The following is a 16,984-nucleotide window of genomic DNA, read 5'->3' on the forward strand; positions in this document are numbered from 1 at the left end:
TGGCCAGCATCAACTATTAAACTCACATTTCCCTAAGCGTCAGTCACACACTAAGGAATGCCTTTTGTATTCGGACCGTTATTTGGTCCCTTTAAGTTTATCCTCTCTGTTATAACATAGACAAGAAAGAGGGAGGATAGATCAGGGCCTAAATTGAGCCTCTGATGCCCAGGTTTTCTCTATTTGGGGTGCTTGAAGACAGTAGCAATGAAAATTCGCAATGGAGCAGCAGAACACTAAAGACTATTTCCTAAACCAAATGGGTGTTTTGATGGCATAAAAGATGCGCTTTCTGACGGAAGCTCTTGTTACATTTACCACAGTGGAAAGGTTTTTCTCCTGTATGCGTTCTCTGGTGTGTGAGGAAATGGGAACGCTGATTGAAGGTCTTGCCACACTCAGGACATCGATAGGGCCTGTCTCCTAAGTGGATTCTCTGATGGGTAATAAAGTGGGAGCTCTGACTGAAGCTCTTCCCACACTCCCCACATTTGTAGGGTCTTTCTCCTGTGTGGATTCGTTGGTGCTTAATGAGGGCGGAGCTGTCAGTGAATCCTTTCCCACAGTTTTCACACTTAAAAGGTCTCTCACCTGTGTGTGTTCTTTGGTGCGCGACTAAATGTGAGCTCTGACTGAAGCTTTTGTGGCAGTCAGGACAACTGAAAGGTCTTTCTCCTGAATGAGTACTCATGTGAGCTACAAAATGAGAACTATCTCTGAAGCCCTTCCCACACTCCGGGCATTTGAAGGGCCGTTCTCCTGTGTGGGTTCGTTGGTGCTTAATCAAATCCGAGCTCTGGCTAAAACTCTCCCCACAGTCATTACACGTGTAAGGCTTCACCCCTGTGTGGGTCCTCTGGTGAGTGATGAAATTTGAGCTTCGACTGAAGCTTTTGTGACATTCCAGGCACGTGTAGGGCTTCTCGCCTGTGTGGGTTCTTTGGTGCATAATGAGGTGTGGCTTCCGCCCAAAAGTCTTCCCACACTCTGGGCATTCATAGGGTCTCTCCCCTGTGTGGGTTCTCTGATGTTTGATGAGTGTTGAGCTGTCGCTGAATTTTTTCTCACACCCCTTGCATTGGTAGGGCTTCTCTCCTGTGTGTGTTCTGCGATGGGTGACAAGGTCTGAGCTCTGTTTGAAGCCTTTCCCACACTCAGTGCACATATAGGGCCTCTCGCCAGTGTGGGTTCTTAGGTGTCTTATGAGATAGGAACTCTGGTTAAAGCTTTTCCCGCATTCTGCACACATAGGCTTCTCTCCTACATATCCATCTAGGAGCTTGTTTAAATCCCTCTCCTGTGAAAAGGGCTCCAGCTGGTCCTCTCCTGGAAGGGTTCCATGTTGCCCTTCTAATTTTAGGCCTCGCTCCCAGTTTCCTCCCCAACTAAGAGTATGAGAATGATCTTTATTGGTTCTTTCTGAGGATGTTCCACATTGTTCTGCTGTTTCAGAAATGTCCTGATTGAGCTTTGCCACCTGATGCTCAAAGTCTGAAAAATTAATGTAAGTAACAGAGAATAAAGTTATCAGTTATCAGGAAGGAATATCAGAAAACAGTGAAAAAGATTAAAATCCCTGTTTCTGTAGCAGATTGCACTTAATTCAACCGTTCTGCTTTTCACTTTGTGAAAAGTTTATTGAGGTTCATTGAGCTGTCAGAACACATGAATTCCTAAACTTTTTAAATTTTAAGATGGCCAGATGAATCTTGATATCCTTCAGGTGAAGACCACATATTGTTAATATTGGGTGGTTTCTTTAGAAGATATTATAGGTTTAGGCCAGGCATGGTGGCTTACGCCTGTAATCCCAGCACTTTGGGAGGCCGAGGCAGGCAGAGCACTTGAGGTTAGGAGTTCGAGACCAACCTGGCCAATGTGGTGAAACTCTATCTCTACTAAAAATACAAAAATTAGCCGGGCGCGGTGGCTCAAGCCTGTAATCCCAGCACTTTGGGAGGCCGAGACGGGCGGATCACAAGGTCAGGAGATCGAGACCATCCTGGCGAACACAGTGAAACCCCGTCTCTACTAAAAATACAAAAAACTAGCCGGGTGACGAGGCGGGCGCCTGTAGTCCCAGCTACTTGGGAGGCTGAGGCAGGAGAATGGCGGGAACCCGGGAGGCGGAGCTTGCAGTGAGCTGAGATCCGGCCACTGCACTCCAGCCTGGGCGACAGAGCAAGACTCCGCCTCAAAAAAAAAAAAAAAAAAAAAAAAAACAAAAAACAAAAATTAGCTTGGCATGGTGGCGGATGCCTATAGTCCCAGCTACTCAGGAGGCTGAGGCAGGAGAATCACTTGAACCTGGGAGGCGGAGGTTGCTGTGAGCAGAGATTGTGTCACTGCACTCCAGGCTGGGAGACAGAGGGAGACTCCATCTCAAAAAAAAACATAGGTTAGACAAAAGTGAAATGCTTAGTCAAAATGTAGACTTTATTTAGTTAACTACTGACCATTAAGTCAAATTTAAATGTCTGCTAGTAGGAACAAAATTCTAGGGCGGCATTCCAAATTCTTCATCTAAACAAGGCTGAAATGCTAGATTTCCTTCCACTGGGGAGCACTCACATCTCACCTGCGTGGCTTTCCCTCAGGATCTTCCTCGCCTCAAAGTTTTGGAGTGGTAGGACCCATGGCTCTTCTTTCTGCTCCAAATGGGAGATTACACTAGGCCTGGAAATTCTACACAGGAATGTAAACATAGGATGTGAGTCTGAGTCAATCACACAAGGCCTGACCAAAATCCAAGCCCTACTCCCTGCCTAGGTATGAGAGAACACCAGGGAAACTCTAACATGTATTTGGTCTCATTAAAAGTACAGCCATGGTACAGTGATAAAACAGGGTGATTTCCCCAAAAGACTAAGGAAAAAAAAGCCCTTTTCCTCCCATAAAAACAAAACAAAACAAAAACAAAACAAACAAAAAAACAGATTCAGTTGACAGAAACTCTGAAGTAAATACAATAACCATTTCTGAAGGCACAAGGCTGAAGTTAAATACGGAGAGGATTTTATCAGAAACAAAGCTGCCATGACCTCACCCTTTGAAAGAATGAAGGAAGTTAACTATAATGTTGGGCTTTAACATTTTCCCAGAATGGCAGCAGTCAAAAAGCCATGAGAAAAAGATAAACACTTGTTAAGTAGCCTATAAATATATGAAAAATGTTTAACCTCACTATAATCAAAGAAATTCCATTATAACAATGATACACTGAGGCAATATAGTGTAGAGATAATGAGTGCAAACTTAGCATTCACACTGCCTGGGTTTGAGTCATAATCCTGCCTCTTACAAGCTGTGTGGCCTTAAGAAAGTTACTTAAACTCTGTGTCTCGATGTCTTCATCAATAAAAGAGGCCGGGCACAGTGACTCACGCCTGTAATCCCAGAACTTTGGGAGGCCGAGGCAGGCGGATCACGAGGTCAGGAGTTTGAGACCAGCCTGGCCAACATAGTGAAACCCCGTCTCTACTAAAAATTAGCTGGGCATGGTGGCACAGGCCTGTAGTCCCAGTTACTTGGGAGGCTGAGGCAGGAGAATCGCTTGAACCTGGGAGGCAGAGGTTGTGGTGAACTGAGGTCACACCACTGCACTCCAGTCTGGGCTACAGAGTGAGACTCCATCTCAACAACAACAAGAAAAAAAAAAAAAAAAAAGGGGATAACAATAAGATCCATTGGCCAGGTGCAGTAGCTCACACCTGTAATCCCAGCACTTTGGGAGGCCAAGGCAGGTAGATCACTTGAGGCTAGGAGTTCAAGACCAGCCTGGCCAACACGGAGAAACCCTGTCTCTACTAAAAATACAAAAATTAGCCACATGTGGTAGTGCACACCTGTAATCTCATCTACTTGGGAGGCTGAGGCATGGGAATTGCTTGAGCCTGGGAGGCGGAGGTTGCAGTGAGCTGAGATTGCACCACTGCATTCTAGCCTGGGCGACACAGACTCCATCTCCAAAAAAAAAAAGACTTCAATAAATGTTAACTATCATTGCTATTTTTCCCAGACTCTTTTTTTGTGTTTTGTATGCATGTTCGTTTTTGAGACAGGCTCTTGCTTTGTTACCCAGGCTGGAGAGCACTGGTACAATCACAGTTCACTGCATCCTCGCACTCCTGGTTCAAGCGATTCTCTCACTTCAGCCTCCCAAGTAGTTGGGACCACAGGCACAAGCCCCTACACCTGGTTAATGTAACTTTTGTAGAGACATTATGTTGCCCAGGCTAGTCTTGAACTCCAGAGCTCAAGTGATCCTCCTGCCTCAACCTCCCAAAATGCTGGGATTATAGGCATGAACCACCACACCCAGGCCCAGACTATTTAAATTATAATACCCACTGTGAAAGGTAGAATATAGAGAAATGGATACTTTCATATAATGTTTGTGGGAATAAATCAATTGATTCGATCTTCTTGGAAGGCATTTTGCAAAGTATTAAATACCTTAGAAATGTATCTGTTCTTTGACCTACCAATTCTAATTCTGAGAATTCTAAGGAAATGATAAAATTATACTTCAATAAAAAACACTTTATTTTATTTTATTTTATTTTATTTTATTTTATTTTTTTTGAGACGGAGTCTCGCTCTGTCACCCAGGCTGGAGTGCTGTGGCCGGATCTCAGCTCACTGCAAGCTCCGCCTTCCGGGTTCACGCCATTCTCCTGCGTCAGCCTCCCGGGTAGCTGGGACTACAGGCGCCGCCACGTCGCCCGGCTAGTTTTTTGTAGTTTTTAGAGACGGGGTTTCACCGTGTTAGCCAGGATGGTCTCGAAAAACACTTTTAAAAAATGAGTTAAAAGAGGTTTAACACAACCTGGTGAAAATTTAGAAATGACCCAAATGTGCCACAACAAAGGAATAATTATATAGCTCACTGCAGCCTGGAACTCCTGTGCTCAAGGGATCCTCCTGCCTCAGCCTCCCGAGTAGCTCAGGCAATTGCTATTTTTATAGGTTAAAAAAAGGTCAGATATATGGTTCAATCTAATGTTTGACTTCAACAACAAAATAATATTGTATTCCATAAAACAAAATACTAGGTGGTTATTTTAAGTGATGTAAAGAAAGATATTTATTGTTGTCAAAATATATTCATGATACAACATGGAAGAAAGAATGTGCAGCTGAATGTACAGTATAATACCAATATTATCCTTTTGTGCTTGTTTTAAAATTGTATACATGCTTAGAAAAATGCTGGTAGGATAGTAACTCTTCAGTGGTGGGATTAGGGATGATGTTTGTTTTCATTTTGCTTGTCTTTTTCTTTAATGAGTATACGTTACTTGTATAATAGATGAAGTAGGCCAGGTGCAGTGGCTCACGCCTCTAATCCCAGCACTTTGGGAGGCCAAGGCCAGTGGATCACTTGAGGTCAGGAGTTCAAGACCCGCCTGGCCAACATGTTGCAACCTCGACTCTACTAAAAATACAAAAATTAGAGTGCTATGGCTCTCTCCTGTAATCCCAGCACTTTGGGAGGCCGAAGTGAGCGGATCGCTTGAGGTCAGGAGTTTGAGACCAACCTGGCCCACATGGAGATAACCCATCTCTACTAAAAATACAAAAAAATTATCCAGGAATCACTTGAACCCAGGAGGCAGAGGTTGCAGTGAGCCGAGATCGCACCACAGCACTACAGCCTGGGTGACAGAGCGAGACTCTGCCACAAAAAAAAAAAAAAAAAAAAAATGGAGTAAAGCAGGAGGAAGGGTAGCCAGGATATCTGAGAAAGAGTAATTGAAGGTATTTGGTTGGTTGGTTTGTTTTTTTGAGACAGAGTCTTGCTCTATTGCCCAGACTGGAGTGCAATGGTGCGGTCTCGGCTGACTGCAACCTCCGCCTCCCAGGTTCAAGCAATTCTCCTGCTCAGCCTCCAGAGTAACTGGGATTACAGGCACCTGCTACCACACCCAGCTGATTTTTATATTTTTAGTAGAGACGGGGTTTCATCATGTTGGCCAGGCTGGTCTTGAACTCCTGACCTTGTGATCCACCCACCTCGGCCTACCAAAGTGCTGGGATTATAGGTGTGAGCCACTGTGCCCAGCCTGTTTTTAAGTGACAGAAAAAATTACCTCCTTTTCCACAAAGACCTCAAAAGTCTCAAAAGTTAAGTGGCAGAGGTGAGAGACAACCCAGGCTGGAAAAGGGGGATAGTAATACATATATCAAAAAGTTATGATGAGGTATTAAAAAGACAATAAATAGCAAAGATGTTTACAAATCATAAAATGCATAAAGACGTAATTCTTTTTCTGCCAAGGAGGCAACAATTAATCTTACAGAGGTCTGGAGCTCTAAGACACCAACATACCAGAGACTACTCAGACCTGGGCCCTTTATCTAAGTCTCAAATTAAAGGAGAATAGTGGCCAGGCATGGTGGCACCCATAATCCCAGCACTTTGGAAGGCAGAAGCAGTGGATTGCTTGAGCTCAGGAGTTTGAGATCAGCCTGGCCAACATAGCAAAATCCTGTCTCTACTAAAAACACCAAAAATTAGCTGGGCATGGTGGCACATGCCTGTGATCCCAGCTACTCAGGAGGTTGAGGTGGGAGAATTGCTTGAGCCCAGGAGGCAAGGGTTGCAGTGAATCGAGATCACGCCACTGCACTCCAGCCTGGATGACAGAGCGAGACCCCATCTCTAAAAAACAAGATAAATAAATAAAATAAAGGAGAGTAGCATTCTTACCCTTTGAAAACCCATTCTTCTAACTGTGCTGGGTGGCATTCCTGAAGAGGATTCTCTAAGCAGTGTCCAGGCAACCCACTCTTCCCTGAAGTCCCCAGCCACATTATCAAGGGTCATCAGTTCCTAAAGCAAGAGACATCAATATGCATCAGTAGCTCCCTAGGTATTCTCACCATTATCTGAAAGCCAAAAAATGGCCATCAGTGTACACAAACAACCCCCTACACCTGATCAGAATGGTCCTGAGGTAAATTCTGTCAACTACAGAGGGTTGCTTTTCTTAGTCTGTTTTTACATACGTCTTCTCCTAGCCAACTTTCCCATTACTAAGTGAGGCCTAGGCCTCCCAAACTCATTGACAGAACCCAGTCTTTTAGATACATTAACTTTTTGAGGAAAAAATTGTCCACGATGAACAAGGTAAACAAAGGAGAGAGTTGGTAGGTATAATTTGATTTCTGGAAAGTTTTGATTCTCCCCAACTTCATTTTCCTCAGCAAACGAAATTGTGGACTTAACTATACTCATATTAGTTATGAGAACAGCCGACTTCTTGGCTTGCAGATTTGGGGTCAACCTCAAGGGATAGATTATGCAGAACCCCAAAGGGAACTGTGTTGGATACCATTCTATTTCAAGATCTTAATGGAGTCAGAAATAAGACCGAAAAAGCCATGTTTTTTTTTTTCAAAAAGACATGGATAGGTTGTAAAAATAAGTTAAAGTCAATGGGGATAAGCACAAAACATAACTCTTAGGGGCTGAAACCAATCATTAATATATTAATAAATTGACAGCAATATCATGAAAAACATTACTTTTTGGAGGATAGTCAGAGTCAACTACTGGATGGATCAGTAATTTATTCAACAATCAATATGTTGCCAGGCATAGGAGTCACAAAGAAATTAAGATAATGTTTTTTCCCTTAAAAAGTTTCCAATACACCAGCCTCAGCAACATATTGAGACCCATTTCTCTACAAAGAACTTTTAAAAATCAGCCAGGCATGGTGGCATGCACTTGTGGTCCCAGCTACTCAGGAGGCTGAGGTGGGAGGATCACTTCAGCCCAGGGGTTCAAGGCTGCAGTGAGCTATGATGGCGCCACTGCACTCCATGCACTCCAGCCTAGCAACAGAGTGAGCCCCTGTCTCTCCCTTAAAAAAAAAAAAAAAAAAAATTGCAGCCAGCATGACCACCCACTACAAAGAGTATTGCATTTCAGGGGAGGAAGGATCAGACTAGGGTGAAGAAGTTTTACTCTTTCACATCTTTTGTCTCACTACAAAGCACCTATTTACTACTGGAACACAGATACAGACACAGACACACAGACACACACACACACACTTTTGGGGGAAATATTTATGTATTTACAGACATTATTATTGGTCATTTATAAAGTATTGAGTTTTTAAGGATCTAAAAGCCATCGCTCTGGTTTAAAACTTTAACAAACAACAATAATGTAATTAGAAAGTAAAAATGGTAATAACAGTTTTGAGTATTGGTCGGGTGCTGTGGCTCATGACTGTAATTCCAGCACTTTGGGAGGACGAGATGGGCAGATCACCTGGGGTCAGGAGTTCGAGATCAACCTGGCCAACATGGTGAAACCCTGTCTCTACTAAGAATACAAAATTAGCCGGGTGTGGTGGCGCACACCTGTAATACCAACTACTCGAGAGGCTGCGGCAGGAGAATCACTTGAACCTGGGAGGCTGGGACTACAGTGAACGGAGATAGCACCGTTGCATTCCAGCCTGGGCAACAAGAGCGAAATCCCTTCTAAAAAAAAAAAAAAAAGTAGAAGAAGAAAAAGGAAAAAAAAAAAAAGAGTTTTTAGTATAATTTTTATTTCTACATTCATTACAAAACACAGCTGCAGGGCCCCCTTGCTGGAGACTTCTTAGCCACGGTTATAGAAACCCTGTTTCCCAGCCCATCCCTTTCCCCATGCGCAGGTGACCTCAAAGGCCCCACAGCTCTGAGGGGCTGTGACTAAGTGCCACTGTGAGAAGCTCCAGTGCGTTCACCGGGTTTATTAATAGGAACATGACTGCACGCTTGGGGCTGAACCCCGTTCTTCTTCTCGGTGCTGGGGCCCTAACCAGGGTGCGGTGGTCAGAGGGTAGCAGATCAGCTGAAACCCGGGGTCCACCATCGAGAAGCAAGAAAACTGATTAAGAGAATGACTTATCTCGACGACGGTATAGAGACCACAGCTACCTCTCCCACACCCCAGCAAGCCCCGGGGGCTCCCAAAGGCCAGCGCGGGAACCCCACTGAGAAAACGTCTGGGTGGCGGGCGAGCCCCCTCCACGCCCCTCAGCAGCGCGCTGCTGCTGCCGCCGTCTCCCTCCTTGGATCACTCACCGCCCCAGGGCCCAGCCGGGGATGGAGCAGGAAGTGAGTCCTCCACCGCCGAGCCGCACCCGGCCCGCAACCCCGAGGCGGTCCCTCCCAGAACCCGACTGGGATTCGTGACAGGGCTGTGGGGACACAGGTGTGACTCCGGCTTCGACAGCTCGCAGCCGGAAAGTACCGCCCCTGTCCTCTTGCTATTGGCTTTTCAGTTTCCATGGCTAGAATTTTTCTCTGTCCATAGGCTGTCAGAGCTATCAATTACCGCCTACCCTTCTGGGAAACGTAGTCCCGAGCAAGACCTCAAAGGACTCGGAGCCGTGGATGTCCAGTTCCAAGCGTTGAAAAATGGTAAACCCAATTCCCCAGCTACCGGCCCCCAGGAACCGCCTGTTTGGAGCCAAGGGATCTAAATGCTGTACCCTCACTGTGGCATCTGCTGATGTGAATCTCCTGGCCTCACCCACCTACCGCGGAGCAGCCTGGTGCCCACCGTGAGGTCTCCCGCGCTCTGGCACCTCGCCCCTCCCCAGCGCAGAGCAGCTCAGCCCTCTGGCCTTTGCAGCCTCTCTTCTGCTCAGTCTTCCACCTCATCCCCGGCGACCGGAGCCTGCAGGGCGTTTGCGGAGACCGGGTCCCAGACCAACTCAAACTGGACATAAGAAAGGCCCAGCAGAAGCCCTTAGGAGAAAACAGACATTCCGCATCCTTCCCTTGGCATCAAACTCCCAGGCGCATCCCCTTTCCGTCTGGTTGATAGCCAGAGGAGGCGGGCGAAGGCATCAAGTATTCTGGGAAATGTGATATTGGGCTTCAAACTGGGGAGGCTCCTGAGTCTCATGTGAAAGCCAGTGGTCACTTTGGGTCGGCCCCTAGCTAAAAAATAATAACGTCTTTCCTTAAAGTGAAGAAAATGTGCCTGTCTACTCCGTTTGTTGATTCAGTGCAATTTAGAAAAAGAAAGAACATTTTGTGATGTACTATAAAACGCTTAGAATTGCCAGCCATAGAGTTAATGTTGAAGATCCCTTTGATGCTAATTCCACCATTCCTTCAACAAAAATAGGGTGCATTTCCCAGTGGATATTTATTGGGAACATTCTATACTCAAGATCGTCCTGGGAACTGTGGTTACTCGGGAATCATACATAACCGTTACCTTCATGAAGTTCACAGGCCAAAATGGGAGATAAACCATAAAAGGTATCAAAATCCTAAGTAATATTTTGTCTTTTTTTTCATATAGCCAGTTGCATCTTCCTTATTTTGCTACAATTGTAGTCATCTGCAAGATAACTACATTGCATTTTCAGAAACTCTGTCGACTGTGAACAAATATCTAGTTAGCAGAGGTAGTTAGATGTAGTTAGATTTAGTCAGATGAAAATGAGGAAAATGGAAATCCCAGAGGAGCTCAGTAACAAAGGAATGCCCAGGAAACCTAGGGATTGCCAGGCCTTCTGTAACTGGAACAGAGTTCAGGACCTGGAGAACTGAAGGCATCTTCAGGCCCCTCGGTAAGTCTTTCTAGCATTTTGCCATCAGGGAGATCATGAAGATTACTCTTCAATCTGGGACTGGAGTGGGGAGATGAATGAAGAGTCACAGAATCTGGCTGGTGGCTATCCCCTGTCACTCTCTCCAGCTTCTGTTTCTTCTGCCTTACCTTGTTCTCGCAGCGGTTTGTTCACAATGATCAGGTGTGTGGGGAGTGACAGAAAGGAAGTTTGGTCTCATGACAAGAGCAGTCAGTGCAGGAAACCAATCATGTACCCGCAATGGCCACCTGAAGAGACGATCATGACCTCTTGGGGGTTGGGTGCTAAAGGGCGTGGCCGAGAGGAGGCATAGAGGAGTGAGGAAAAACTGTGAAAGGACTTCAAGGAGCATGAAAACAGAGAAAGACTTCAGCAGTTAATAGAACTGAATTTATTTTATTTTATTTATTTTATTTTATTTTTTGAGACTGAGTCTTGCCCTGTCGCCCAGGCTGGAGTACAATGGCGCGACTGCAGCTCACTGCAACCTCCGCCTCCTGGGTTCAAGCAATTCTCCTGCCTCAGCCTCCCAAGTAGCTAGGATTACAGGCGTGCACCACCACGCCGGCTAATTTTTTGTATCTTTAGTAGAGACGGGTTTTCACCATGTTGGCAAGGCTGGACTCGAACTCCTGACCTCAGGCCTTCCTCGGCCTCCCAAAGTGCTGCGGTGACAGGCGTGAGCCATCGCACCCGGCCAGAACTGATTTTTTTTTTTTTTTTTGAGACGGCGTCCAGCTCTGTCGCCCAGGCTGGAGTGCAGTGGCCAGATCTCAGCTCACTGCAAGCTCCGCCTCCCAGGTTCACGCCATTCTCCTGCCTCAGCCTCCCGAGTAGCTGGGACTACAGGCGCCTGCCACCTCGCCCTGCTAGTTTTTTTTTTTTTTTTTTTTTTTTGTATTTTTTTTAGTAGAGACGGGGTTTCACCGTGTTAGCCAGGATGGTCTCAATCTCCTGACCTCGTGATCTGCCCGTCTCGGCCTCCCAAAGTGCTGGGATTACAGGCTTGAGCCACCGCGCCCGGCTCAGAACTGATTTTTTTTTTAAAAGAGAGAGTCTATCATTATCTGTTGCTGTGTAACAAATTACCCCCAAATTTATTGGGTTGAAAAACCAAATATTTGGTTTTTGTGCTCCCAGCTGTTCGGAAAAGCCGCCAGTATTTCTCCACCTGGCTTTCCTCTACCTCCAGGCAGGAGCACCTGAGGTCCCCCTCCCACCCCGCCTTCCGCCCGCCCGCCCGCCCGCACACTCGGACCAGCGCTGTTGACCCAGAAGCAGACATTTCTGCCCCTATTCTGAGCACACGTCAGCGGAGGGAGCGGGACGCGGCCTGCGGTCAGTGGCGAAGAAGGCAGGCCCTGCGCGGGGATCTCGGAAGCCATGTGATTCATCATGAATTTCCAGTACAAAGAGGACCATCCCTTTGAGTATCGGAAAAGGGAAGCAGAAAATATCCGGAAGAAATATCCGGACAGGGTCCCTGTGATTGTAGAGAAGGCTCCAAAAGCCAGGGTGCCTGATCTGGACAAGAGGAAGTACCTAGTGCCCTCCGACCTTACCAATGGCCAGTTCTACTTCTTAATCTGGAAGAGAATCCACCTGAGACCTGAGGGCGCCTTATTCTTCTTTGTCAACAACACAATCCCTCCCACTAGTGCTACCGTGGGCCAACTGTATGAGGACAGTCATGAGGAAGATGATTTTCTGTATGTGGCCTACAGTAATGAGAGTGTCTATGGGAAATGAGTGGTTGGAAGCCCAGCAGATGGAAGCATCTGGACTTGGGGGTAGGGGAGGGGTGTATGCGCGACTTGGGGAAAGAGAGGGCGGCTCCCACCGCGAGAAGACAGAAGGTGAAGACATCTAGAAACTACACCACACACACCGTCATCACATTTTCACATGCTTAATTGATATTTTTTGCTGCTTCCTCAGCTCAGGAAGAAAGCTTATCAGGACAGAGCTGTTGCATTGGCTTTGATAGAGGAATGGGGATGATGTAATTTTACAGCATTCCTGAGATTTAATTTTTGTGCAATTTCATGGAAGGGTCAGGAAGTGGACAAGTTGGGGTCAGAGATGATGGCAGTCCAGCAGCAACTCCCTGTACTCCCTTCTCTTTGGGCAGAGATTCTATTTTTGACAGTTGCACAAGACAGGTAGGGAAAGGGGACTTGTGGTAGTGGACCATACCTGGGAACCAAAAAAGACCCACTGTAATGGATGCATCGTGGCCCCTGATCTTCCCTGTCCCACACTTCTTTTCTCCCATCCCAGTTAAAATCTCACAAACGCAGTGCCACCCCAGGGGTGGCAGTAGACATCAACCCAGAAATTTAGACAGGGATCTCTTATTTTTGGAAAATAGGGGTTAGGCATGAGGGTGGTTATGATTAAGAAGACAGTTTTGTTATTAAATAGCATTAAACTGGAATTGACAGAGTGTTGAGCATCTCTGTCTAAACTGTTCTTTCTCTTTGGTGCTCCTTCTATCACCCCTACCTTGGAATTTAATAAGCTTCAGGCATTTCCAATTGCAGAATAAAACCACTCCTAGCATCTTCTCTAGTATTTTCCATGTATCAGGACAGAGATGTCTTATGTAGGGAAGGGGCAGGTATGAAGTAAGGTAGATTATCTACACCTCTCAGTCATTCAGGATTCTTGCTCCCATGCCACTGTCCCTTCAGTCTCACACTCACAGAAATACTATGTGATGGCCAGCTGCTTCCCTTCTTGGTTATCCACTGCAGCTGCTAGTTAGAAAGGTTTGCAGGGATGACTTTTAGTAAATCATGGGAATTTTACTGATTTATTGATTTGTTATCACTTTTCGGGTTTTTGGGGTGGGAGTGGGGAGCAGGAATTGCACTCAGACATGACATTTCAATTCATCTCTGCAAATGAAAAGGGTTCTTCCTCTTGGGGGAAATCTGTGTGTCAGTTCTGTCAGCTGCAAGTTCTTGTGTAATGAAGTCAATGCCATCAGGCCAAGGAAATAAAATAATTGCTTACCTTAAAAAACAAAACAAAACATGTGCCAGGTGCAGTGGATTAGGCCTATAATCCCAGCACTTTGGGAAGCTGAGGCAGGAGGATTACTTGAGCCCAGGAGTTCAAGACCAGCCTGGGCAACATAGCAAGGCCTCGTCTCTACTAAAAATAAAAAAATCAGCTGGGCTTGGTGATGCGTACCTGTAGTCTCGGCTACCTGGGAGACTGAGGTAAGAGGATCACTTGAGCCTGGGGAGACTGAGGCTGCAGTAAGCCAGGATGGCACCACTGCACTCTAGCCTGGAAGACAGAGTGAAACCCTGTCTCAAAAAAAATATTTTTTAAATTTATATTTGATTTATTTATATTTGATTTGATTTGATTTATATTTGATTTATTTAATCAACAGATTAGGAATCTGGAACAGCCTAGGTGAGTATCTCTGAAGGTCTCTCACAAAGTTGCAGTCTAGACACTGGCTGGGACTACAGTCATCTGAAGGCTTGACTGGGGCCAGATGATCTGCTTGCTGCCAATCTCCCTCATGTGACTGTTTCCTCACCTGTAGCTTCTCCTCCCAATGTGTCAGCTGGCTTCCCCAGGGTGAGTGATTAAGACAGAAAGAAGCAGAAGCTGCATTCTAACCTTGGAAGTGATAGACCATCATTTCTGCCATACTCTTTTGGTCACACAGACCAACCCTGGTACAGTGTGTGAGGGGACTACACAAAGGTGTGAATACTTAGAGGCAAGGATCATAGTGGGTGTATTAGTCAGAGTTCTCCAGAGAGACAGAACCAATAGGATATATAGATATAGAGAACCAGGGAAGCCAGTAGTATGAGTCCGTTTAAGTTCAAAGGCCCAAGAACTTGAGGGGCTGCTGGTGCAAGTCCTGAAGTCTGAAGGCTGAAGAACCTGGAGTTCTAATGTCTGAGATCAGGAGAAGGGTGTCCTAGCTCAGAAGAAAGAGAGAGAAAATTCGCCTTTCATCTGTCCTTTTGCACTATCTGGGCTCTCAGCTGACTGGATGGTACCATCTACCCTGGGTGAGGGCAGATCTTCCTTATCAGTCTACTGATTTAAATGCCGATCTCTTCCAAACATACTTACAGACATAACCATAAATAATGCTTTCTCAGCTATCTGGGTATTCCTTAATCTAGTCAAGTTGACACCTAAAACTTTTTTTTAGAGACAGGGTCTCACTCTGTTACCCAGGCTTCCATGCAGTGGTGTGATCATAGTTCACGGCAGCCTCAAACTCCCAGGTTCAAGTGATCCTCCCACCTCAGCCTCCCAAGCAGCTAGGACTACAGGCATGTGCTACTGCACCTGGCAAATTTTAAAATTTTTTGTAGAGAGGAGGTCTTGCTATGTTGCTGAGGCTGGTCATGAACTCCTGGGCTCAAGTGAGCCTCCTGCCTCAGTCTCCCGAAGTGCTGGGATTACAGGCTTGAACCACCACACCCAACTGACACCTAAAATTAACCATCATAGTGGGCCACCCTGGAGGTTGACTACCACAGGGACTACAGAGGACTTTAGGACATTGTCCTTGATGTACTCTGTCATGCTCCTATGACAGCTCTTTAAGGAAACTTACAGTAAAGATCTCTATGTATGGGGAACGGGGGAGATGATCCCATTACTCAAACTAGGAGCCTTAGAGACTTCTGCAACCCTTCATGCTACATAGGATCGAAGTCTTGGGTACTACGTCTTACCTTCTTGCTACCCAATTCAGCTATGAATGCCAGTTCTACTCTGTTGCAACCACCGAATGTTGGCTCCAGGATGCTCTATGGGTCAGTTTCCTTCAACACTTCAAAAAAGAAGTAGGCTACAAGGTCCTTTATTTCAGCTTCCCTTCAACCTCTCTGGGGTTCCTATCATTACCCTTCCCTAGCTTTCCCATTGATGTTAATTTCCCTGGCCTACCTTTAATCATGCAAGGCTGTCAAGAAGTGTATATATTGGGAACTGCACTTGTCCATATGCAAGAGAAACTTGACTACTGTGGTTTATCCAAATCAGGGATTATTTTTCTCACGTATCAAGAAGTCGAGAAAGGCTGGTCGCAGTGGCTCGCACCTGTAATCCCAGCAATCTGAGAGGCCGAAGTGGTGGGTAACTTGAGGCCAGGAGATTGAGACCAGCCTGGACAACATGGCAAAACCCTGTCTCTACTAAAAATACAAAAAAGTTAGCTGGCCATGGTGGCGCATGCCTGTAATCCCAGCTACTCAGGAGGCTGAGGCACGAGAATCGCTTGAACCTGGGAGGTAGAGGTTGCAGTGAGCCAAGATTGTGCCACTGCACTCCAGTCTGGATGACAGAGAGAGACTCTGTCTCAGAAAAAAAAAAAAAAAAAATCTAGAGATTACTAATACATGTCTAGTGAAGCAACTCCAGGATGCTGTCAAGGACCTGGGTGTTCTCTGTCTTCCTGCTCTGTCAACCTTGGTGGGTGGCTCTTGTCCTCATGGTCACTTCCAGTCATCATGGCTGTATTCCAGAATAGAATATTGCTCTGTCATTAAATGTTATTATCACTGAAATTATGTCATCGAACATAGATAAATGAAAGATGTAAAAAAGTGTGTGGCAAAACACATGTGAAATATGATTCCATTTGCATCTGGTGAATATCTGTCACTTGTCTACCAGCACACTATCTTTCTAGGGGAAATAGCACCTGATTTTTCTTTACAGAACAGCACCCCATGCATAGTTCAGATGGGAGCTGCCATCTGCTTACTTGATCCTTCCTCTCCATCACAGGGTCTGGTTTGGACATGAGCACTCAACCCAAACCAAGCTGACGGCAGAACTGTGCTATCTGGCCCAAAATGATTTGTCAAGAAGAGCACAGATGACTCATGCTGAGCCTATCAGGGACCTTTCCTGGGACTTTGTAAGCTGGAACCAAAGGAAAAGGACCTGTTCCTTTCCGGAAGTAAAGATGGTAAGATGTGAGTCTGTAGGCCATGGCAGCCATATTTCCTGCCAGCTGAACTGCGTTCCAAGAGAATGAGACGAAGGCAGAGAGAGGGAAGCAGAGGGCAGAAGCTAGAAAACTTTTAAGAGCATTTTGAGTCCTGGGTCACTGTAGCCAGAAATAACTCTGAATTTTCCTGAAGTTTGTTTTATGAGTCAATAAATATTCCCTTCTTGCCTAAGATAGTTTGAGTGGTGAAGTCCAGGCACTTGCAATTCAAACATTTCCCACTAATGCATCATCATTTGTTTGAAAAAAGAATCCATGCATATGTATACACATATACATATACATGTACATAAATACAGTACAGGAATACATTTTGCTCATCTGTATTTTAAATCTTCCTTAAAGAACACATTAATTTTTA

The 16,984-nt window shown here is 45.6% G+C and overlaps 2 protein-coding genes across 2 annotated transcripts; one reads left to right on the top strand and one right to left on the bottom strand.

Moving 5' to 3' along the window:
* Window positions 1-52: 52 nt before the first annotated feature.
* On the bottom strand, window positions 53-9,257 carry ZNF774 (zinc finger protein 774). The gene is made up of 4 exons (XM_010384798.2): window positions 9,091-9,257; window positions 6,713-6,835; window positions 2,579-2,685; window positions 53-1,491 (listed from the first exon to the last, which is right to left on the bottom strand). Exons 2-4 carry the CDS (start codon window positions 6,814-6,816, stop codon window positions 251-253), a joined length of 1,452 nt encoding a protein of 483 aa, XP_010383100.2. The 5' UTR covers window positions 6,817-6,835; window positions 9,091-9,257; the 3' UTR covers window positions 53-250.
* Window positions 9,258-11,759: 2,502 nt separating this feature from the next.
* Window positions 11,760-13,637, top strand: LOC104679279 (gamma-aminobutyric acid receptor-associated protein-like 3). Its single transcript, XM_010384799.2, has one exon. It carries the CDS (start codon window positions 12,012-12,014, stop codon window positions 12,363-12,365), a length of 354 nt encoding a protein of 117 aa, XP_010383101.2. The 5' UTR covers window positions 11,760-12,011; the 3' UTR covers window positions 12,366-13,637.
* The last annotated feature ends 3,347 nt before the right edge of the window (window positions 13,638-16,984 follow it).

The sequence above is a fragment of the Rhinopithecus roxellana genome, chromosome 5 (assembly GCF_007565055.1).
Source record: "Rhinopithecus roxellana isolate Shanxi Qingling chromosome 5, ASM756505v1, whole genome shotgun sequence".
Lineage (NCBI taxonomy): Eukaryota > Metazoa > Chordata > Mammalia > Primates > Cercopithecidae > Rhinopithecus > Rhinopithecus roxellana.

Excerpts from the sequence above, each read along its gene's own strand:
- ZNF774 (XM_010384798.2), bottom strand. The coding sequence starts at position 6,816 with ATGTGGCTGGGGACTTCAGGGAAGAGTGGGTTGCCTGGACACTGCTTA. Across the intron at positions 2,686-6,712 it reads GAAGAATGGGTTTTCAAAGG|AATTTCCAGGCCTAGTGTAA; the intron begins GTAAGAATGCTA and ends ATTCCTGTGTAG. Across the intron at positions 1,492-2,578 it reads CCTGAGGGAAAGCCACGCAG|ACTTTGAGCATCAGGTGGCA; the intron begins GTGAGATGTGAG and ends TTAATTTTTCAG.
- LOC104679279 (XM_010384799.2), top strand. The coding sequence starts at position 12,012 with ATGAATTTCCAGTACAAAGAGGACCATCCCTTTGAGTATCGGAAAAGG.